This window comes from Staurois parvus, unplaced genomic scaffold (genome assembly GCF_062004578.1).
Source record: "Staurois parvus isolate SC_StPar_1 unplaced genomic scaffold, SC_StPar_1.0 ptg000117l, whole genome shotgun sequence".
Classification (NCBI taxonomy): Eukaryota; Metazoa; Chordata; class Amphibia; order Anura; family Ranidae; genus Staurois; species Staurois parvus.
Window position 1 is genome coordinate 430,461 of NW_028317913.1, and position 24,442 is coordinate 454,902.

A 24,442-nucleotide genomic window follows, 5' to 3' on the forward strand; every position below is an offset into this window, starting at 1 on the left:
ACTTAAATGCCGTATAGAGGTCCCTGGACACAACCTAGGCCTAGACCATACATTTTACTTTTTTTTTTTTTTTTTTTTAAATGAAATAAAAATGTGCTGATTTCCCCATCCACACATTCGAGGTGGATGGGAAAATCACTCCCGTAGCACTATTGTGTTCTGCTGATAGGGAGCCTTCAGAATACAATGATCAGTGTTGCCAGCTGGTTTGTTGTGTTCAACCAGCTAGACCAGGGGTCCTCAAACTACGGCCCGCGGGCCACATGCGGCCCGCCGAGCACATTCATCCGGCCCGCTGGCAGGGGACACTAAGTACTGGGGCGGGCAGGGGGCTGCTGTCTCTTACCTGGCTCCGGTCCCAGTCCCACGTTGATCCAGTCCAGGATGCGCAGCTCATTCACTCCGGCCGCTCCCTCACTCGGCTCCGCCTCCTCACCAGTGATTGGGCGCCAGTACTGTAGCTCAGGAAAGGCACACAGGCGGCCAATCACCGGCGAGGAGGCGGTGCCGAGCGGCCCCGTGAAAATCAAGGGAGGGAGAGGCCGAAGTGAAGGAAGGAGGACAGCTAACCGCCCGGTAAGTGTGCCGTGCAGATGGTACTGCTGCAACCAGGTATGCTGGCTGCAGCAGCACCATGCTGGAACAGGGGTCGGCTAGTTAAGTGTCATTGCTGTCAGTGGGAGGAATAGTGCTCCATCATTGGTGTCACTGATAATAATGATGGGGCATTATTCCTCCCACTGACACCAATGATGGGGCATTATTCCTCCCACTGACACCAATGATGGGGCACTATTCCTCCCCCCACTGACACCAATGATGGGGCACTATTCCTCCCCCCACTGACACCAACGACGGGGCACTATTCCTCCCCCCACTGACACCAACGATGGGGCACTATTCCTCCCCCCACTGACACCAACGATGGGGCACTATTCCTCCCTCCAGTGACAGCAACAATGGGGCACTATTCCACCCCCCACTGACACCAATGATGGGGCACTATTCCTCCCCCCACTGACAGCAATGATGGGGCACTATTCCACCCCCCCCCCACACTGGCACCAATGATGTACTATTCCTCCCACTGACACCAATGATGGGACACTATTCCTCCCACTGACACCAATGATGGGACACTATTCCTCCCAATGATGAGGCACTATTCCTCCCACTGACACCAATGATGAGGCGCTATTCCTCCCACTGACACCAATGATGGGGCACGATTCTTCCCACTGACACCAATGATGGAGCACTATTCCTCCCACTGACACCAATGATGGGGCACTATTCCTCCCACTGACACCAATGATGGGGCACTATTCCTCCCACTGACACCAATGATGGGGCACTATTCCTCCCACTGACACCAATGATGGGGCACTATTCCTCCCACTGACAGCAATGATGGGGCACTATTCCTCCCACTGACACCAATGATGGGGCACTATTCCTCCCACTGATACCAATGATGGGGCACTATTCCTCCCACTGACACCAATGATGGGACACTATTTCGCTCCATAAGGCACACTTGGGGGGAAATGTCTGTGCGTCTTATAGAGCGGCCGGCCCAGTATTCCCACCGCTGTTGTATGTCCGCAGTCTCTGAACAAATGCGGACACAGTACAGGATATGACCATTGTTCTTTTTTTTATAAAACTATAGTCCGGCCCTCCAACGGTCTGAGGGACAGTGAACTGGCCCCCTGTTTAAAAAGTTTGAGGACCCCTGAGCTAGACCATACATGAATCAAAATTCAGCAGATCCCTGCTGAACCAGCCAAAGTTTGATCCCTGTATGGCCACCTTTAGTTATAATATCCTAATACCAAGTTCTGTATCTTGGACCACCATCTCCCTTTTCCCAACGTTGATGAGGCCTTCCATTACACTGAATGTCCAATAGGACAATGACCCATAGGTAGGTGTGAGCCAAGGTGGACCAAAGCACCCACGTCTGGAATTATGTCCCTTTTCGCATTACATAACACCCTAGTTTTTGGGGTAACGTTACAGTTGCAAAAAAAAAACAATCAGTGCCGCCTGAACATATATCCAAAATTACAATTGCAAGCTGAACACGTAAAGGTAAACTTCACAATACGTCATGTCATAATCTCAAATGTTCATAAGGAAGTGCAGTGCAAAAATAGTTCATAAAACTAAGTCTTTGTAGAGAAAACAGATCACCAGCAATGAAGAAGAGATAATGGTGTATCAGAGATGTGACATGACAATCATCTGGGTGTTTTGGACTAGACCAATCGTCTATTGAGTATCTGCCCCCGTCCTAATTCACTGTATTGTAGAGTGCATGCACTTAGAAGGATCACACTGAAGCCGTGTTCAGACAATGAAACTTCATCTTTAATCAGATAAGGCACGGAGGTTTTATAGGCAAGCAACTAAGGCTGTGTGCAGAGGTCATGTGGGCATAGTGTCACTATGCTTCTGATTGGTCATGTCCATATAAGGCAAACTTCCTTCAGGGCTTGTGTGTCATCATTTTGGGTATAGCACAGGAAGGAGGCTCTATCTTGAACATACATTCTTCACTCGATGGGAGGGGGTGTATCTGGCGGCCATTTTTGAGCAAGGAATACTAAAAAAAACAGTAGAAAAAGGACATACATACAACACATATATACATTACAAAAATGGTCATTTTACTTAATTCCATCACACGGGTACCAAAGGTACCCAATCCCGTCACCAAATTCAGTCGTGGCTGCTCACCTTATAAGCATGATCCCTGAGCTAACAGGACAGTCATATCACACTTTTCCCATTTTGGTTAACACTTGAAACAGTAGCACCGCTTATCCAGACAGATCAATCTTCAGACATATGCCGAGTATATAAAAAAATCAAGAGAGGGACAAATAGTGCTCTCTACCAAGAAGTATATTTTACTCAAGAAAAGTTAAAAACACACTTACAAATCTGGCACTTGATACCAAGTGCAAAGTACAGCGCTGTGAATAAAACAATGTACATCAATCATACCACAAGATAGTCGCGGGTGATGTCCGCAAACGTGACTCCTCCCCCGTGTACATTACATCCTGGGTGGGACTTTGTCAGCTGCACTTTGTTAGGAGCTTTTAACATTGGAGTTGGATGTTTAATTCTGTGTTGTGAAACTTCTCTCTCATGCTTTAGTCAGGCAGTGCTGAAACCATGGAAATCTTTGGGTGTTTGTTTTTTTGGGGGTTTTTTTTTTACAAGTTTGGATTTGTTATTTGTATTAGGAGATAAGTATCAGGTTTATCAGTGACCTTAGAGATGCAGCCAGCAGGATACCAAAAAATTCAATGGTGAAAATTAGACACTGCACTCATATCCAAATCAACAAGTGATTCTACTTGAAATATCAAAATGTAAACACAATGGACTCTATACTTTTAAAATGCAATGCTGGGCATCAAACTGATGTCCAGAGGTCAATGAATTGCTGAGCTGTGCGTGATGACAGCTATATGTAGGTGGGTTATAAGTTGTGTATATTACTTACTGGTTTCTTACTTTTATGTCATGTTGTTATTTCTCTTTTTAAAGCAACGAATGTTGTCCAGACAAGAAGAGCTGAAAGAACGGGCACGACTTTTACTAGAACAAGCCAGAAGAGATGCTGCTCTGAAAGCAGGAAATAAGCAGAGAAACAATGTTGCAGCCTCTACACGCACCAAGCAGCTAAGTGAAGTATGAATGACCATCCATATACTTCAGATATATCTGTACATCCTTGTTTTAATTGGTATATCAGGTGTATATTTTATATATATATCCATATATGGGAATCGTCATAGAAGTTGGCCATACAGCCTCAATCTTTTAAATAAAAAATGTACATACCCTGCTTACTGTACCAAGGCAGTATGTGTGTATATGTGTGTGTATATATATATATATATATATATATATATATATATATTGCCTTGGTACAGTAAGCAGGGTATGCACATTTTTTATTTGAAAGATTGAGGGCTGTATGGCCAGCTTCTATGCAATCTTATGAAGTATGCGTAGTATCCCAAGTATATAAATACAAATAAACCCCCTAGTGCAAAATAATGACAATTAAATACGGTGTACCCTTCCCTTATTAACAAACTTCCCCAAAACGCATATAAACACTTTAAACCCCAAAAAGTGTGATAATCTTATGAAGTATGCTTAGTATCCCAAGTATAAATACAAATATAATAAGTGCTGTAAACAAAAAGAAACACACAAGTCCCAAAATAATAAAATAGTCCTTCAAAATATCAAAGTCATTCAAAAATCTCAAAATCAACCTCCAGGTGAAGACAGCCTCCAAAGTGATTTCTGAAACAAAAAAAAACAAAAAAATATATAAACACAAGCTTAGTAATCCTCCAGGCAGGGTACTGATATATAATACGTTCCTCCAGGGGGATCTTCACAGCCACAGTATTATACTCCTCTCCACATCAGTCTCCAAATGATGCCCACCATAAATGAAACCACAATAGCGTAATTCTGTAAAAACTTAAACAGAATATCCTTTATTCATGTGCTCACATATATCTTCATCTTTAAAATTGCCATCAAACAAGAAATCAGCCCAGCCAGACCTCCACAAATCCTCAGCAGATCCTCTCCTGTGTCTCAGATCGAGATTTCCACGATCCAAAATGGCCGCTCGAGCAAGTTTTTACGGAATTACGCTATTGTGGTTTCATTTATGGTGGGCATCGTTTGGAGACTGATGCGGAGAGGAGTATAATACTGTGGCTGTGAAGATCCCTCTGGAGGAACTTATTATATATCAGTACCCTGCCTGGAGGATTACTAAGCTTGTGTTTATATATTTTTTTGGTTTTTTTTGGTTTCAGAAATCACTTTGGAGGCTGTCTTCACCTGGAGGTTGATTTTGAGATTTTTGAATGACTTTGATATTTTGAAGGACTATTTTATTATTTTGGGACTTGTGTGTTTTTTGTTTTTGTTTAGAGCAGTTATTATATTTGTATTTATACTTGGGATACTAAGCATACTTCATAAGACAGCTTCTATGCAAGCTTCTACGACGATTCCCATATATGAAAATGTGCGTGTGAACTAGTTATCCCTAGTTCCTGTTAGGGATGAGCTCAGGCATATTCAGATACTACTGTGGTCCAAACCCACCTGAGTGAGCCTGCCAAGAAGCGTTCACCTGTTCTGGGCCAATCATCTGTGGCCCACAAATTTCCCACCTCGCAGCCACATGTATACAAGGGGCCCGTATTAGTGTGTCTGAGGAATAGGGAATATCTCAGTGGCCTATAATTGGTCCAGTACAGTAGCAGGCTGGTGGGGTCACACAAGGATCAGGGGGATCCTTCATCAGATGGAATTGATTCAGGCACGTGACCCGGTGGTGTTACGTGTAGGGGAGGGGCTCTGACGTCACGACGCTTAACGCAACATACAGAAAGATAAGGCACTATATTTTTTATTACATTCCATGGCCATTATACCTATGGAGAAAAATTCCTAAGGAAGCAAGGAGACCCCCTAGTGGGAAGAGGGATATTCCCGTCCACCTATCCAGCTCCAGGAAAACCCATAAGGAGACCACCTGCTGGAAAGAGGGAACACTCCGTTCATCCATCCCAGGGAAAGAGGAATCATCCCATCCATTTACCACTTAGCCCCATTAAAGGGACACAAGTCTTTTATGACCTCACTTAACGGTTTGGTCATATACACCAGGTGAGAGCACAACCGATCAAGGGGTACAAATTTTTCTTATGATTGGTGAACTGCACAGCTAATAATTTTGTATCGTAGCACTGGAAGCAGTATCAAAGTCAAGGATTTAATACCGACATGTTTGTAGCATTAATATAATTGCAGATATATCGTTACACACAGTTGCGAAGCTGGATTGTTATTTATTTATTTACACTTTTTTTGCAATTGGTAGTGGAGCACGACACTATTTCTTATTTCATTGATCAATGGATCAACTTCAGTACAACCACCCTGCCCATACATGTATCAAAACGTGGCTTGGTCCCTGCTGAACCAACTGAGATCCGATCCATCTATGGCCAGGTTTAATTTCATTATCCTCTGCTTCACCTAAATGGTCTAATCAGGCAGTTTTGACATTTCCAGGTAGTATCAGAGCTTGCTGCTAAGCCCCACCCCAACACAACCAATTGACCCATCACTATGATTGTCTTCCTTAGTGGTCAATAAGAATGTATGTGAGCTACATGGGGAGGATAAGCTTCAACAGTTTGAGGATGTGCCAAAGCTGTTCCCAATCAAAAGGGCCCGGCAGTATGGGTGAAGCAGAGAATTACTGTATAAAAAACTGCTGCAGGTATGTGAAGCTGCTGTATGGGTAACTGCACTTCATGCCTGTCAACAGCTGTCTGTATTCCTAAAATGACTATTTAGTAACAGAAAATGTCCATAATATTCATATATTTACTTGTGAATTAAGCGGGCTAAGCAAAAATTCTGTCTTTGTAGAGTCCGGTTAAAATCCGTTTAAAAAAAAATAAAAAATTCCACGGAATCTTAAACTGGTTCTGTCAGCACATCAAAACCACATTTTTAACCTATCCCTCTGTTCCTACTCACGCACAAGGTGACCTTCCATATTGCCATCACATTTGTGAGTTTGAGTTAGTAGATCTCTGTTGTAGAGAACCTTTTCTTCTCCTAGACAGGGACAGGCTTGTCTTGATGTCTTGGTCCTTGCTAGGAATGGTCTCTTCCTTTCACCTTAACCAGGACATTTGTTCTTCTATATCTCTGTCTCTCCCCTTTACACCCCAAGGAGTTTTCTCTTTATTGTTTTGATGGGGTCCAAGCTGGTTGGGTTTATCTGTCAGCAACATCTTCTTTCAGGCTGACTGACTTTTTTTTGTCATTCTTGAGGGTTCTCATTCCACCATTTCTAGGTTGTTTAGGCAGCTCATCATACAAGTCTATGGGTGTAAAGACAAAGCTCTGACTTTTGCGTTCAAGGAGTACTCCAATAGCTCAGTAAGTGCCATTGGACTGTTTAGCATCGGGCTTCTGCTCCCAGATTGCAAAATTGCCACATAATCTTCCATTTTCTACGTTTTTTCAGGTGAATGCAGACTTTGGGCGCAATGACCTTCAGGCTGCTCTTTTGAGCAGCAAGTTTTCCCCAGTTTACCGTTTTTGTGGGTTTGTTGGCATTTTGTTTTCTGTGTTTCCCACACCTCAGTCGGATTGCTTCTGGACATCCCATATGTTTTTGAGATACTTCTTTCATGTGTCCCTTAGTGAATGGTTAAAGTGGTTGTAAACCCTTACATACAGTATAAACCCATGAAGTGACTAGCCTCAGGTGATACACAGCGATAACACAATTCTCCTACATAAATTGTACCTGTTTTTCTGTAGCCATCTCTTTTCTACTTCTTTCTAAATTCCAGAATTGACATGTCTTTTCTGAGCTCAGAGGTGAGGGATGATGTCTTACAACACGCAGCTCAGAGAGGTGAGCTAACTGTAGTCTGAGACCTGAGTGAAGGAGAGCCCCCCCCCCCCATACACAAGCTCATAGGGAAACTTGCACAGCTGGGGCTGTCAGTCACAGGCTGTGTGCTGAAGCAGCTCTCCCCCATCCCTTGGCACAGCCTATCAGAAATAACTTATTTCTGATAAGCTCCTAACAGCTTTTTTTCTAGCTTCTGAACGCTACTACTAAAAAGCTATTACCAGCTTTTATTTTCCAGCAGTTTTTCAAGTGATTTTTGCAGGGTGTGCATGGAGCCTAAGAAAACAAGACTTTTGACTTACTGCAAAATCCTTTTCTTGGAGTTCAATAGGGAGCACAGGTCCTACCCCTCTTATTTTTATCACTGCTGCTACTGCTTTTGCACAAAGCTTAAGCATAGAGGAACGGGTTATCTTGGCTGGTTAACAATACAGTGATCAGGGTTGGCGGCACTGATCGAGCGAACAAATACCCATCAGGCTGGTTGTACAGAAGCCAATCGAGAGATTGACATCTATACAACCAGCCTGCCCATAGATGAATTGAAATTTCGATCCATCTATGGCTAGCTTTAGTAACAAAAAATCCTGTTTTGTAATGCCTCACATGTACAACGTACACCATGTACATTGCATTTTGTAAAAATTAATCCATGAGGCCATATGGAGGCAATTATAAAAAGTGCTATGGGAGTAATTATAACCCCCCAATTTTTTAAATAATGTGTTCTGCTCATTTTTATTCTCACCTGAAACAGACCCCCTTACCTGTGTATAATAAATGAAAGGCCAATAGTTACTTTTACTTGTCTGTCTCCGTCCCAGCACAATTACATGGGTCATGCTGAAGGAAATGCAACGTGACAGGCCAGGTGCGATCAAGCCTGCTTTGTTAGCTTTCTCTCAGTGCCCCACCGATAACCTCCCAGATGACCTTGTAAGATCATCATCCCCAGGGAATTCACGCTGATTTAGTTTTCATAATGGCATTTCCGAAGCTGATAGACCTGTGTGTTGCACCATTGCCGTTTCCCTGGCTATCATTTAGAGTGTGAGCTGATGCTGGCTAAATGGCTGGGTGAAATCTTAAAGAGGATATAGCATCTCCTCTTTCAGGTTTCAGATTAGAGGTTCCAGATCTAGATTATTTGATCAGACATTAAGTTTGTCCAGTTGTATAGATCTATTAATTAAGGTTGAGTTGTCCTAAGATCTTTTTGCTGTAGAGATACCCATTTTCATTATAAATGTAAAGTGGATTTCACACTATGAAAAACACTAGATGATCTTCATCCAATCCGGATAAGGAAATGATCATATGTCTGTAGGCACTCCCTGACCTATTTAGACAGCCCCTGGCCGACCTTTCTTACAGGGATAAATTCATTAGCTGGGTTAGATTTTCTAGACCGATTGCTGTTTTCCCTCAAGATAAGTTAGCGCTAGGGGTGTCTTTTTTTGCTCTCTCTGTTCCTTTTTCATAGGCATACAAATGCTTGGCTGATCCCACCATTATAGCTTATCTTTCATTAATTTAATCTGTACCCATATGTGACTGCTGTTTATGGTTGCAGGTAGTTTTAATGTATGTAATCCCTACCTGTAAACCTCTGTTATTTGCTCCCTTTTCGTCTATTAATAGAACATTAAAAGTGTTTTGGTTTTTGATCCCCACACTACCTCCTTATCACTAGTGATGGTCAGATCACCCATTTGTCTAGTGATATTCTTACCCAGATATATATACTGTTGCTTGCAAACCGGTTTCAAGAATTTCTGTCTTTCAAACTATCCTATGCAGCTAAAAGCAGTGTCACATTTTTTCCCAATCCTCTCTCTATAGTAATGTTTCAGCCTTAGCCTTCTAAAGCTCCATTCACACTGGCTTAAAAAAAAAAAAAAAAAAAAAAACCTGCTGTTCCTAGAGGAGTTTATCGTTTTGCCTGTAAAAGCAAGGAATGTTATCCTATGTGTCCATGCACATTGGGTAGTCTAGAGGTGTTTTTTAAGCTCAGTGTTTAGGGGCAGAAAAAAAAACTTTCTATTTTGCATTTTTGAGAGCATTTTGTCTGGCAGAAAAAAAAACACGCTAGTACAAAAACCGCTCAAAATTAGCAATTTGTTTTTTCTGCCATGAGCACTGGCGTTTTTTTAAGCCAGTGTGCATGAAGTCTAAATCATAAGAAATATTAGCAATGCATGATTCATTTGGTACAGGAATCACTTATATAACACTTAGATATTTGGTTTTAGGGATCCTTTGAAGTGTTGGAAACTTGCCTTGAACTGAACTCAACTCTTCGTTCACAAAGAAAACTAGGTTAAAAGAGAAGTGAAGGAAGGCACAAATCCTCCAAAGAATGCATGAGTAGTGGAATAGTGGTCTGTTCTTTGACACCAGCAGTATAATGTGCACATAAGCTTTGCCTGAGTAATCAAAGAGGGAGGCAGAGAATGGGTTAACGTGGTGCATGTCTGGTGGCAGCCCTTGTATTAACTCTGTAATTAATTTAAGATTTAGCAACAATCTGAAATGTTTAATTCCACTTGGTGGTGTTTTCATTTCGCTAGCAGCAACGGTATTTATTTTAGGACTTAGCAGAGTAAGTATGTGATATATTGCCTTGCTTTTGACTGAGCCTCACAATGCTTTCAAAGACCGGACTAAATTGGTCGTCCTGTGCAAAGCAAAGTAAAGCTGCTTTTTTTTTCCCCCTCCTCATCTTACTACGGCTTCTTGTGGCAATTAAACCTGTAACTTTATTTTCCACATTTCTAGAGGGAGGGAGAACAGGGATCTTCTCAAAGAAAGGGAACTTTACAGAATGCAACCTTGGTGCTTTGATGTTAATTGGAAAACATTGATTGAAAGGACAGCTCTGCCATGCTGATAATTGTGACAGATTTAGATATGATCACTAGATCTGTAGATAACAAAAGCAGCTTTTGGCCATCTAATTGGCAAAATGAGGAGGAGGGGGAAAAGAGCATTGTCTTTTCAATCCCTTTTCTGCCCAGGACTTTCTTTGCTCGTGTTTGTTAGAAGCACTTTTGTCATGTTTAATTTTTATGTTTTTTGAAAGTTACATATTTATGGTGCGTTCTCCTGAATTGCTCATTTTGAAATAAGAAACAAAACCATGTCCATTTTTGCAATCAAAGCCCTTCTGTGATTACTATGAAGCGGTGTATTTTGTTGACTTGAAGGAAATTATAATTTATAGCATACTTTCAGCAATACAAAAATGCCATAGCTACTACTATTGTGGTATGTGTGTGTATGTGTGTGTGTGTGTGTATATATATATCTTTGTCCGTAGGGTTCAATATTGAGTTGGCCCACCCTTTGCGGCTATAACAGATTCAACTCTTCTGGGAAGGCTGACCACAAGGTTTAGGAGTGTGTCTATGGGAATGTTTGACATTTCTTCCAGAAGTGCATTTGTGGGGTCAGGCACTGATGTCGGATGCACTCTAATTCATTCCAAAGGTGTTCTATTGGGTTGAGGTCAGGACCTTGCTTTGTGCACTGGTGCGCAGTGTTTCCACAAAGTTGGGAGCATGAAATTGTCCAAAATGTCTTGGTATGCTGACACCTTAAGAGCTCCCTTCACTGGAACTAAGGGTCCAAGCCCAACTGTTGAAAAACAACCCCACACCATAGTCCCCCTCCACCAAACTTTACACTTGGCACAATGCAGTCGGACAAGTACCATTCTCCTGGCAACCGCCAAACCCAGACACCTCCATCAGATTGCCAGATAAAGAAGAGAATCTGTCACTCCAGAGAACATGTCTCCATTGCTCTGGAGTCCAGTGGCGGAGTGCTTTACATTACTGCATCCGACGGTTTGCATTGCACTTGGTGATGTAAGGCTTGGATGCAGCTGCTTGGCCATGGAAGCCCATTCCATGAAGCTCTATACACACTGTTGTTGTGCTAATCTGAAGGCCACATGAAGTTTGGAGGTCTTTAGCTATTGACTATGCAGACAGTTGCCGATTTCTGCGCAATTTGCGCTTCAGCATGCACTGACTCCTCTCTGTTATTTTACGTGGCCTACCACTTTGTGGCTGATTTGCTGCTGTTCCCAGTTGCTTCCACTTTGTTATAATACCACTAACAGTTGACCGTGGAATATTTAGTAGCCAGGAAATGTCACGGATGGACTTATTACACAGGTAGCAACCTATTGCAGTAACACGCTGGAATTCACTGAGCTCCTGAGAGCAACCCATTCCTTCACAAATGTTTGTAGAAGCATTCGGCATGCCTAGGTGCTTGATTTTATACACCTGTGTGTGTGTGTGTGTGTGTGTGTGTATATATATATATATGTGTGTATATATGTATATATATATATATATATATATATATGTTTTTTTTAGAACATGTTCAAGAATATAAGTTCCAGAAATGCTCACAATATTAAAAATTAAATGCTCACAGTATTAGATATAACGTACAGGAGTAATTAATGAAATATAGCTCTCATCTTCACAAAGCTACAATCAGGCATCAGTTATTTTTGGTCACACATCTCCATCTAACAGTCAAAGATCGCAATAACGACAGTTGTGTGTTTGTAAGGCAGACATTAGAATCAGCTACTGTAGTGATTACCAGCCTTTAGCAGGCCTGTATCCATGACCTAACTCTTATCATGACCAAATCCACTGGGGATAAGCCTGGTAAGCCTGGTACATGGAGCCAGCTTCCCAACACTCTTTCAAACTTGGAAGAGCAACCACGGTGCTGGTAAATTACCTTTTCATATCTTAGGGTACAACCCATATGGTCAATCCATTCCTTAGGGGCCAGTTCACACCAGAAAATCACACTCCGGACTCGTTCCATGTACGTTTTTTCTTACAATTCACACAACACTCTGTTCCCATGCATTTTTGATACATTTTGCTGTGTTCTAGTACAGTTCTGTGCAGAAAAAAATGCAGCTTGTTCTACTTTTTTTCTGTTCCGGAAACTGACTGGAATTGACTGCACTGGAGTGAACTAGGACTGTTGGAATACATGGAAAACACTGTGCATCCATCTTTGATGCAGAAAAAAAGTGCAGTGGACAGCATGTGGTGTGAACTGGCCCTAAGGGATGGAGGACAATTGCTTTTCCAGTGAGAGAGAATAGTTTTGCGTGCTTGAAACAGTGTTCTGGAAACCGCTTCTTTGATAAAGGCATCTAATATAATGTCATCTAGGATCCCCAGCAAACAACGCCTAGGGTCAGAGGGGATTATCTGTCTGGAATACATTAACCGTGGCAAGAACAGACATTTAGTATCTGTTACAAGTCCGATTTTAGGTATCCTTTGCAACAGAAGTGTCATTTTTGGTGTGATGCTCCCTAAAGGGTAATTTCTTCTAAAGCAGTAGAGACCCTGCAAATGTTTTCAGAACAGTGCACCAGGTGATTTTAGTGAACTTAGACCCTCCTGTTTAGAATCAATTTCACAGGACATGATAAAACAGATTTTTCTTCAAAATGAAAACTCGGTAACAAACTTGGTTATATCCCTTGAAATATACATAGATAACTCAGAGGGGATTTTTTTTTTCTCTGAACAAAAGTGGAGTTACTGTTTGATATATCTAAAATCTAAATCCCATAGGCTTGTGAAAAGGGAAGAAACTATGATACCTAAAAATTGCCAATAGGTGACACATTTAAAATCTCTCTAACTCATCCGTTCAGAGTAAACCAAAATTATGGCTCTAAAATTGTTCTTCTACTTATGACATTTAAAGGGATACATAATAATAGCATCTCACACCTGCAGTTTACCCTGTGGGGGGGGGGGGGGGGGGTGTACCTTCCCTCCACACAGCTCTCAGAGTTCTCCTCACTGAATTATCTTCAGCTCCCTGCCCCCCGATTTTCAGAGCTGAGAGATCCTGTGTAAATTCTGAACTTAGAATGGATGTAGGGGAAAGATAGCTATAGATAAACAGGTACAGCTTATGTAGCAGGATTTGTTTATTCTCTGTGTATCACCTGAGGCCAGTCACTTCACTGGGTATATGTGAGGTTTTACAACTACTTTAAAGTCAAACTAAATGATATATTTATTCTTCAAAAATAATCTATGCACATTAACTTAAATGGCTTTGCAATTGTTAATAAAGAAATTACTTTCCATTGAACTGTTTCTTGCTATGTTTTTCTGCCTCCTTGTAATTTCCTTGTGAGCTCCAGAACCTCTCCTTTTCCCTTCAATTCTCTTTGGGATGAGCATGTTAATTGCAATTATGTGCACTGCTCTATGCACACTACATATCCCATAGTTCTTAGTCCATTTTGGGAGTGAAAGAGAAGGTGGCTATGTTCCTATATATAGTTGGACAATGGAAAACAAACCTAGCCACCCTCTATTAGGAAGTCGGATCACACCAGGGAAAAAAAAATTCATTTGAAGATGGCTGAGAGCAAAAGAAAGTAATTTTTTTAAGTTAGGAAAACATACTTGAATAATTTGTTTGTTTTTAAGATAAGCGTAGTATCACTTTAAGCTAAGTGGGCAGTGGAAAAGTTCTTTGGTGTTTGAGAGTTGAATGATGGGACAAAGCCCTAGGGTACAACTGAGCATAATTTTGATTTGGAGATAAAACAGGAACCTGTATATTCCTGGGCCTATTATCAAAGGGGCTCTAGAGGGACGCATACATCAATTTTAAAACCAACATTTGAACTTACTGCATGTCTGCACTTCAACATTGCCTTCATAGGCACTGTTAAGATCAGGACATGTTCACTTTAGCATGCCCATGGTCAGGACCAATAAAACCTCTAAGATTTTTATCTAATTTCACCATGAGCACCTACACCATATTGCCAAAAGTATTGGGACACCCCTCCAAATCATTGGATTCAGGTGTTTCAATCACCTCCATGGCCACAGGTGTATATAATCAAGCACCTAGGCATGCAGACTGCTTCTACAAAAATGTGTGAAATAATAAGTTGCTCTCAGGAGCTCAGTGAATTCAAGCGTGGTACCGTGATAGGTTGTCACCTGTGCAATAAGTCCATCCATGAAATTGCCTTGCTACTAATTATTCCACGGTCAACTGTTAATGGTATTATAACAAAATGGGAGAAATTGGGAACAACAGCAACTCAGCCATGAAGTGGTAGGCCACGTAAAATGACAGAGCGGGGTCAGCGCATGCTGAAGCGCACAGTGCGCAGATGTCACCAACTGTCTGCAGAGTCAAAAGCTAAAGACCTCCAAACTTCGTGTGGCCTTCAGATTAGCACAACAACAGTGCGTAGAGAGCTTCATGGAATGGGTTTCCATGGCCGAGCAGCTGCATCCAAGCCTTACATCACCAAATGTATTGCAAAGCGTCGGATGCAGTGGTGTAAAGCACACCACCACTGGACTCTAAAGCAGTGGAGATGTGTTCTCTGGAATGATGAATCACGCTTCCCTGAATGGCAAATCCGCTGAGCGTGTCTAGGTTTGGTAATTGCCAGGAGAACGGAACTTGCCTGACCGCATTGTACCAAGTGTAAAGTTTGATGGCGGGGGGGGGGGGATTATGGTGTGGGGTCTTAAGGCATCAGCATACCAAGACATTTTGGACAATTTCATGCTCCCAACTTTGTGGGAGCAGTTTGGGGACGGGCCCTTCCTGCTCCAACGTGACTGTACACCAGTGCTCAAAGCAAGGTCCATAAAGACATGGTTGAGCAAGTTTGGGGTGGAGGAACTTGACTAACCTTCACAGAGTCCTGACCTCAACCCTGCGAACCAGGCCTTCTTGTCCGACATCAGTGCCTGGCTTCACAAATGTGCTTCTGGAAGAATGGTCAAATATTCCCATAGACACACTCCTAAACCTTGTGGACAGCCTTCCCAGAAGAGTTGAAGCTGTTCTAGTTGCAAAGGATGGGCCAACTCAATATTGAACCCTACAGACTAAGACTGGGATGCTTTTAAATTTCATGTGCGTGTAAAGGAAGGCATCCCAATACTTTTTGCAATATAGTGTAACATTGGTTCAGATTTGTGCAGCAGCTCACACAAAATGAGGTTGATTGGTAACTCACCGTTATCATTTTATGATCATTGTATTGTCAGTAATAGTTCCTATTTATTTATCTGTTTAGAAAAATAAATAATATATCAGAACTGTAAAGGGGTGGAAATGCAATAGTTTTACTAAATATTGGTGGTAGAAAAAAATTGTCTACAAACTGTAGAAAAAAGTGATTGATCATCCCATGTATTGACACTGAAACTACATACGGTAAAGGCTCTGCACGTTGGTCTCCTCTGTTTAACACATATAGCCAGCACTTGATGTAGTGTTAATAGCCCTTTTTAATATCAAGTATACATGGTATCCTTTTTTGTCTCTCATAAACATTGAACACAAGAATATTGATAGTTTTAAATCACGTGTCAAGTTGAACCCTATTGTTGGCAATGGAACCACTCAGTTGGTGAAACTCCGACTTTGTGGTGCCCCACCGATTTGAAAAAAGGTTCCTGCACTATTTTTTGCGATTTCAGGTGTGACTTGCATAGACATCTGCGCATGAAGTCACACAGATGTCTGCCAAGTCGCACCTGAATTCGCATTGACATGCAGCTTTGAAATCGTGTGACTTCAGGTGAAGTCTTACGATTTCAAAGTCAGTTCCAGTGTGAACCAGGGCTTTGACCCTTAAACCAAGAAATAATTTTATGGCCAGGTTGAAGACTACGAGTCATGCATGTATTCATCTCTTCTTACTGATAAGTACTGATTCCACAGGTAAGCCAACCATAGTTTGGTCATGTGGGCACAGTATGGCTATTTTTTTATCATAACTTTTTCAACATACTTGCTCTGATCTCGTGAGCATTCATGTAAATGCCTATGGGCTTCATATGTCCTGGAACATGAGCAGCTGCCGGTAAAACTTGGATGATTTCTAGCTCACCCAAGAACAGCCAGCAGTGTCTTAACAAGTGAGTATACCTTTCCGGGCACAGATTAGTGGGGTACATCACTGTAGGGGTTCATTTAGCTATCTAACTTGGTCAATTCTTAGCTTCTTAGGACATATGAATTATCACCTAATATTGATAAAACTTTCCTGAATGGCCTATGATCATTTCAAGTCAGTGAGTGCGATTATTGCAGTGTACATGACTACTTGTAGGGATTGGATGCAAGTCTGAAGATTGTGGAGATAGGGGGGTCTTTCAAAGCTGGGATGCTCTGTAAAGGAACCCTGTCATGTGAGTAATACAGGGCCTTTCATTGCTGACCTCTCAAAAATGCTCAGAACAAACATGCTGCAAATTAAGTCAGAACTTCTGATCTATATTTGTTCCAGGTCAGTAAATTAGGAGGTACTGAATCCATTAGAACAGGATGGCCGCCAGACAACAAGCATTTTCAGGTAACATCAGCAATGAAGCTGGAAGGCTATTTGTTGTCTAAGGCCACCAGCAGATCCATTTGTATAGCGGAGGATCTCTCCACTGATCCCTGATGACAGGTCTTTACCCATACGGGGGGGTTCGATGTAAATGGACCGTTTATCTGTTTCCACCCAACTGTCGTCAGACATGCCAGACAGATGGAGAAGGGATCCCCATCCGTCTATTCTGTGGCGTATCGGAATGGATGCTGGTGGGTCCGCTGACACCCACCCATCCATAGAGGTCTATGGATGGTCTGATCTGGTCCGCCAGAAAGACTGACAGGCAGACCCGATTGGACCTTCAGTGTGAAAGGGGCTTTAGAAGGTGCATGGTAGCTTAAAGTACTGTATAACTAAAGGCAAACCTTTTTTTTTTTTTCGTTAGCTTTTTGATTGAGTAGGGAGATTCACTCTCTCTATTTGTCCTGTTTACCATTATTATCATTGAATGTGAAAGTAAAATAAAATCCCAAAATTTGGGTTGTCCCCAGAAAAGTAATAAAGGGGAAATCTTCCAATGGGGACACTAGTTGTGGTGATCTAGGAGTCCCCAAGGAATTCCCTTGATTTGCAAGGATTTCTTCTCACTTCCTGTTTAGCTATGGGACATGAAGTGAAGGGAAATTTCCGAACTGGGACACGGTGAAAAAAAAACTGATAGGTGTTATAACTCTCCCTTACTCTATCGAAAATGAAAAAAGCTTTGCATACAGTTATGTTTTAATATTAGAATTGCATAGAAGTACATTTTTAACACCTCCAACATAATCTATTGTATTTCTTACAACACAGTTTTCCTTATTCTGTTAGCCTAGGTTCACACTAGAACGTGGTGTGGGAAACCCACAGAACACACTACATCTGCGATCAGCAGCGGGTTCGGATGTTAATGACCCCCCCCCCCCAAACGCAGGTTGCAAAAGCAGTGTGTTTGCCTGCTCCAGATTTGGTCGTAGTGTGTTTCCAAAAGTAGTGCATGTACTACGTTTGGTGCGATTTGAGCCAACTCAAAATAAATGGGCTCAAATCACACTGCACCTGGAATGCATGTGAATCGAATAGGAATACACTGTGCGATTCATAGTTTGAACCGGGGCTTACTGTAGCAGATCTGAGTCAATTTAACATACTGTATACATGTAGATGTACATAAGTACGCAAGTATACATACTGTGCATGTATGTCTAAGCTGTTATTTTGTTCTGTCTGCTTCCTGTCTTAAAAACTGCTATACATGGACATTATAAAGCTGTAGGTAGATTAGGTTAATTCACAAGAATTGTACTATATAAAAGACGGAGAGGACACTTTTTTTCCCCCCTTCTTTCCTTCTCTTTGGCTCGTCATGATTGCGGCTTGTGTAATCCTGGAATGAGATCATCACTAGCTGAAGCCTGAATTCTACACAGCCTATTCTGTTGTGCTCAGCATGCACCAGCGTAGAGTTAAAATCTTTATTCATTTCATTTAAAATGTTCCTTTTGTTGTTCTTATCATGTTCTAGCTTTCCCAAGGATATATGCCTTGAATGAAAAGTCACATGTGCATTACTAATTGTGTGCCATTGTATTTACTGTTCCAAGTGGTGGCACTGTGAAGCTACTAATTCTTTTGCTTCACTTGATGTATAATCATCTAAGTGCCTTTGATAGCAGCGAAACAGTATTAATTGTTTTGTACATTTCTTGGTCATTCTTCTTAGGTGGTCTTCATAATCTATTAAGAATTTTTAGCCAGATTTTTTATAATGTCATGCCTCCAGCCGCGATTAAATTGGTAATTAATGAACAGACCTTGGCAGTGTAAACCCCATCCCGTTAATTTTCTCCTGTCGAGTTTTTTTTTTTTTTTTAAGAAGTTGTCGATGTCAGAAAGCATCGCGCCATCTTACTGGAGCCCCTTGGCATGAAACCACAACAGCTTGAATTTTTTTTTTCAGCCATTAGCAGATCAGAGCAGTAATTTCACAGTGTTTTGGTCAGGGTAATTATAGTTGCAAGTATTGAGCGAGGTTGAGAATTTGCAGGGGGAAAAAAAAATCCAGGAATACCAGGTGAGCCTCCTTGTGTTCAGTGGGACGTTATGATTAGTTTAATTGGTCTTTGTTTGATTTTCGCCGCTCAGCCCCTTCGTGAGGTGGCTTTGCAGTGACTTTCCACTTTTGTGTTCCTGACCTGCGCTGACAAGAACAAGTGGGGAAAAAAAACAGGAAAATCCTTTTGAAGTTGCTCCTTTGGCAACATGTTGGTTGCAAAATAAAAGGAAGAGTTCCATAAACAGTTAACTGTTGTCTGAATATACTTTATTTTATTAAATTGTCTGGTTTCCCCCCTTTTTTTTTTTTTTTATTTTGTGTGAAGTTTCTGGTTCTTTTGTATTCAGGCTAGAACCGTGAGGAATAATTAATGCAAATCAAATTTAATAGTCTTTTTAATTAAAATCTACTTGTTAATTAATATTTGAATTTAAATTAATGTGTAAAAATGCCGATTTCCAGTGTAGCATTTTGCATTAATGCAAATGTTATAGTTACTTGATCTGATTTAAATTTGAAACTGGAATTAGAAAGTGTAGTACACTGCATGTTTGAATCGCCTGCTGTATTATGTAGGACAACCCATGTATTATAGGTAGATGCATACTGTTCTGCATTTATATTCATTATCGTGTTCTAAAATATATTATTTGGTGTGTGATATATACTAATATAAATGCTTCTTTGTACATAGTACTCTGTAAAGTAACTTGATATACATGTAGCGGTGGGTAGGTAGGTGTATATGCATATTGACCTTAGCAAAGGTAAGTTATAGGAAACCATTGCTGTTCACTTTTTTTCCCTTACAAGTCTTACGAGCATTTCCCATATATATATATATATATATATATATATATATATATATATATATATATATATATATATATATATATTACTAAATTAAATCAGTCCTAAACATGCCTCTATGTTACATGTTCATATGTTTTGTTTTGTTTTTGTTTCTTTTCTCAGACATTTTCTTTCTAAGCAGAATATTATGAATGGGCATAGTATACACCAGATAATTACATGCATTTCCTAAGCGACAGAATAAATATTTATATAAGTAGAAATACTTGCCATGGGCAAGAAGTTCACATTGTTCTGTTTCTATAAATCCATTCCGGTGTCATCAGAAAAAAGTGATTTTTTTTTTTTATAGTACTTTTTCCAAAGTTCCTGTATGAGCATAAATAGCTTATTTATGATTAGAGAATAGTTATCTTGTTTACTGATAGATTTTGGTATGTAGAAACCTGCAAGTTTTGCCCAAAGAACATTTGTTGTCTGATTTCTAAAGCAACAAATGAAATATTTCACTGATGTGTCAGTTGTGAGATGGGCAGTAAGTATTTCTCAGTGACACTCCCTTTACAGGACACAGAGTGGCAGTCATTTCAAACGTGCATTACTCACAGCCTAGCCTGATGTGTGTATGTCATCATTACAGGTCATTGTAGACTTGAGCAATGAGGCAGTGAGCAAAATGCAGTTACCCATAGTAACCGAGCACAAATCCTCCTTCATTGTTCTGAATATACCAGCCTGATTAAAACTGCTTCTTGTACATCACTGTTCTTTTTTATATATATATATATATATATATATATATATATATATATATCTTATTGTTGAAGAGGCGCTGCAAATTTAAAAAATGTAAAGGGAAAAGAACTGCATTCTTTCTTTCTCCCACCTGTACTACAATAAAGTTCACAAAAACCTGGTTACCAAGATTTCATCTTGTGTCTGAAAATCCACTTCCATATGGGTAGTGTACTGGTAAAATGATTTTAGTTACAGATGTTCTAAAGTGCAAGTTCACATTCACTCACACACACATTTATATATATTATTTTTTTTTTGTGCTATATGTTCTTTTTTTTCCCTTTTTAAGGGTCTTCTTTTACAATAATTTGATGCGCTGTGTCTTTCTGGTCCTGCCTACTTTTTATTTTTTGGGGATTGCATGGGTGAGTTATCCCTATAGGAACCCCCTATGAGTTCCATAACAAATGGACAGTAGAAGCAGTGCAACCAGGGTGTAACTGCCATCATGTGCAGCTCACAGCAGGCGTACCTGCAGGAAAGTCTAAAATATATTCCTTTTTTAGTCAAAAGTGTTGTAAGTATCTAAGTGTGTGAGGCTATTCAAAATGTATGAAAGGATGAAATATAATTGAAACTGAGATCAGACATATGATCAAGCATATGAGGTGCTTATGCTTTAAAAGGTACACTGTCTTCTCATTTATTTATATTAAAGTAGTTTAAAGGTTATCTTAGGCACCTTGCATTGTTTGTCTTGCCACCAGTGAATACCCCCCCCCCCTCCCCTTCAGCCCCCCAATGTAAGATCTCATTCAGCAGACAGATGTGTACTGTGCACAAATGTGCGATTTAGGAGACACTCTCCCTGTTGGTTTTGGAATTAAAGTGCCGCCGCCATTTACCTCGTCATGGAAACCTTAATGAAACCAAATAGTTTACCGGGAGTTCTAGGCATAACCATCGGGGTGTTTTCATGCTGCCTTGTCAGTTGATGTCCATGAATTGACTTGAACAGAGATCAAAGTGGTTTTCAAGATGGGAGAATCTGTGAGAGAGACAGCTCCTTCAGTCGCTCCACAAGAACTAATCAAGCTATCAGTCCTGTACGCACACTGAATGCCTTTAGAACCTAATACTCATCGCTTTTCTTTTCTGTAACTGCAAATTGAAATTCAGATTTTATGCTCCTTTCCCTAAAGAGCTGCTGTACAGCACTTACCATGGCCGCCTGCATTCCAACATGACCTTTCCCATTTCCCCATGCCGAAGTGGATTTAAATATGTAGTTTCACACTTAGACCAGGGTTTCATGAGAAAAGGTAATGTCTAATACAGGATGAAAGGTGGAACCGCACTATTACCATGCTTCATATGAAATTGACTTTTCCCCACCTAATCTCTCACCCATTACAAAATACTAATTATTGCAGCCAATTTTAAGAAATGATCCAAAAGCCTTTTTTAAGTCCTTTTATGCAGTTTATGGTTAATTGTTTAGCCTGAAGATCTTCTAAATAATGAGAGCACTTGACATGGACCACATTCATTATCTATGAACTGAGGACTGCCTGTTAATTTTCTAAGCAGGTTTTTAGTTACATGTAGATGGCTTGTATCAGTGTAAGAGTACCAGCTACTTTATACCATGTCTGCTTTGCCATGTGTTAACGCTTTAGGGTACTGTTTCTGATCATCAAGACTGTGGTGGAACATGGTTAACCCCTTAAGTAGTTTGAAATAATGTTTTTTCTGGTTGATTTGAACTAAAATATATCTTAGTAATAAATAATGTATATTTTGCACAAGGTTCAAGAGCTTTTGTACATAATCTATATACCAATTTATAATGTAAAAAAATCCAGGCAAGCATATTTATCTTGCTATATATGTGAATTAAACACTGAGATATATTTATGTAATATAGAAAAACAAAACTTTTATGCCCAATTTATGGGTTGAGAAAAGTGTTAAAAGTGAAATTGAGGTATACCAAGTCATTTAAAGAAGGCACACAACATTGCAGCCAATTAGAGGTAACAACTCATTAGTTTAGAGCTGCCAGAACAATTATTACTGATTAGTTTCTATCAAGTACTGCATTTTGTGTTGTCAAATCAGAGCCATGGGATCATGAAGAGAACGTGCCTTTTTCAAATATAGAAGAACTTTATTTGAGTAATCACTAATCGTTTTTCATTTTAACCTAAGTATTGATAATTACTATTATTCTTAAAAGCTTATGTGCCTGGCCAGGAGGAACGCAGTACGTTAAATCAACTTTATAATGTTAAGACATATTTTTTATTTGCTGCTAACGTAATTTAATAATATAGTACAAATAAAAGTCTTACTGCTTTTAGTAGAATATCACGATCCATCATTATATGTATAACAAAAAATTGAGTCAAAATTTTACACAAAAAAAAACAGCATATTGAGCAGTGATCTTTATCATCCAAACAGTCTAGGTTTAAAAAAAAATGAATATACTGGTTTTTGGATGCCACCAGCTTGTTTCCTGATGTCTAGTCTAAAATGAGAGTTAAGAAAAAAAAATCGCACACGGCTTTCTGAACTATTTGACAAGGTTTCTTAGTGCTGCCGAGACCATATGCTTGCTCCAGCCTTCAAGCTATTCCTTCCTATCAGTTTCATTATCACCTGCCTCTGAGTCTCCAATATCATCAGTAAGCACATGCAGAATCATAATTATGCCATGTACAAGTTCTTTGATAACATGTACAGTTTTCTTCTTAATTCTTTATCAAATGCATTGATCGTGGCATGTGTGCATTGATCCAGGTCCGCCATCTGGCTGTGTGTGATAAGCGCAGTGGCATCTTTGCATTCCCTCTGTCATTCATTGCGCTACAATTTGGCTGCAGGGGAGTAGTGGCTGGGATTAGCCCTGTTCTGCTACTTACTTGCATTTTAAGTTGACACCTCTACAGCGGCTCAGACCACATTACAAACTGAAACACATACGCACGACTTAGTGATGTGACACTTCTCAATAAGCTTACTCCACTAGCTACTCAACAATCTGTAATTGGATTTGTAGGAATAACAGCAAAAGATTTCCTAAGAATTGCTAGGGACAGAAGGTGAAGTTTTCTCATTATTGGCAAAAGGCTGGGTATAGATCTAAGATGATTGGTATTTTCCATTAAAACAGGCTGCCAGCTGTTTACACAGGACATTTATAGGGGGGAAAGGCTTATGTAAAGGGGGGCAAAAGGCACCAGAAAAATACTTTACGGTCTACAAATAACTATATAGAGATATGGTGTTCGTTTAAAATCATTTTATCTAAAAATTCCTTGTTGTTCCTTTACCATGTCATTTTTTTATTTGGATTAAGAAATTATTTATGAAGATTGGATTCGACATACAATTGAAACACTGATCATGGAGGCTACATGTTGTAAACCTAATTGATACTCCTCCCAGATGTTGTTTTCTAAATCTTTGGTTTGGAATTGTTGGATAGATGGTAGATGGTTTCTGAGTCCTTTTAAAGAGTTTTGTGGTTTCAAAGCAATCAACATCGTTTATTCCTTAACCCTACATTATCCAAGGTTGTAAACGATGCTTGATTGTGTTTCTTTGCTTGCGGTGATCACATGGTTTGCTCAAAATCACTAATTGGCTTGAGTCTTCTGCCCAGTACTGTCCTGTTTAATTAAAACAGGGCTTAAGTGCTTCGTACACTAATTTTCTTTTCCTTTGTTTCAAAGTAGCAGGGTGTAGGAGCAACCTGTTGCCACTTGGTGCACCCAGCATGTAGCTAATAAGAGGTTTACAGAGCAAGAATAACGTCTTTTTGTGCTAGCTGTACAATAAAAGGATTGTTTTGTTCACAGGGTATTTGTAAGTAAGAGAAAAAAAATCTAAAATCACTCCAGTGGTGGATTTC

The 24,442-nt window shown here is 40.3% G+C and overlaps 1 protein-coding gene across 7 annotated transcripts in view; it reads left to right on the top strand.

The window, feature by feature from the left end:
* The window catches only part of EHBP1 (EH domain binding protein 1), a 547,128-nt gene that overhangs the window by 344,619 nt on the left and 178,067 nt on the right, over positions 1–24,442 (top strand). For all 7 annotated transcript variants that reach the window (XM_089671985.1, XM_089671988.1, XM_089671986.1 and 4 more), the window contains one exon: positions 3,565–3,708. In XM_089671985.1, coding sequence (XP_089528111.1) covers positions 3,565–3,708 — 144 coding nt within the window. The remainder of the gene's footprint in view (positions 1–3,564; positions 3,709–24,442) is intronic.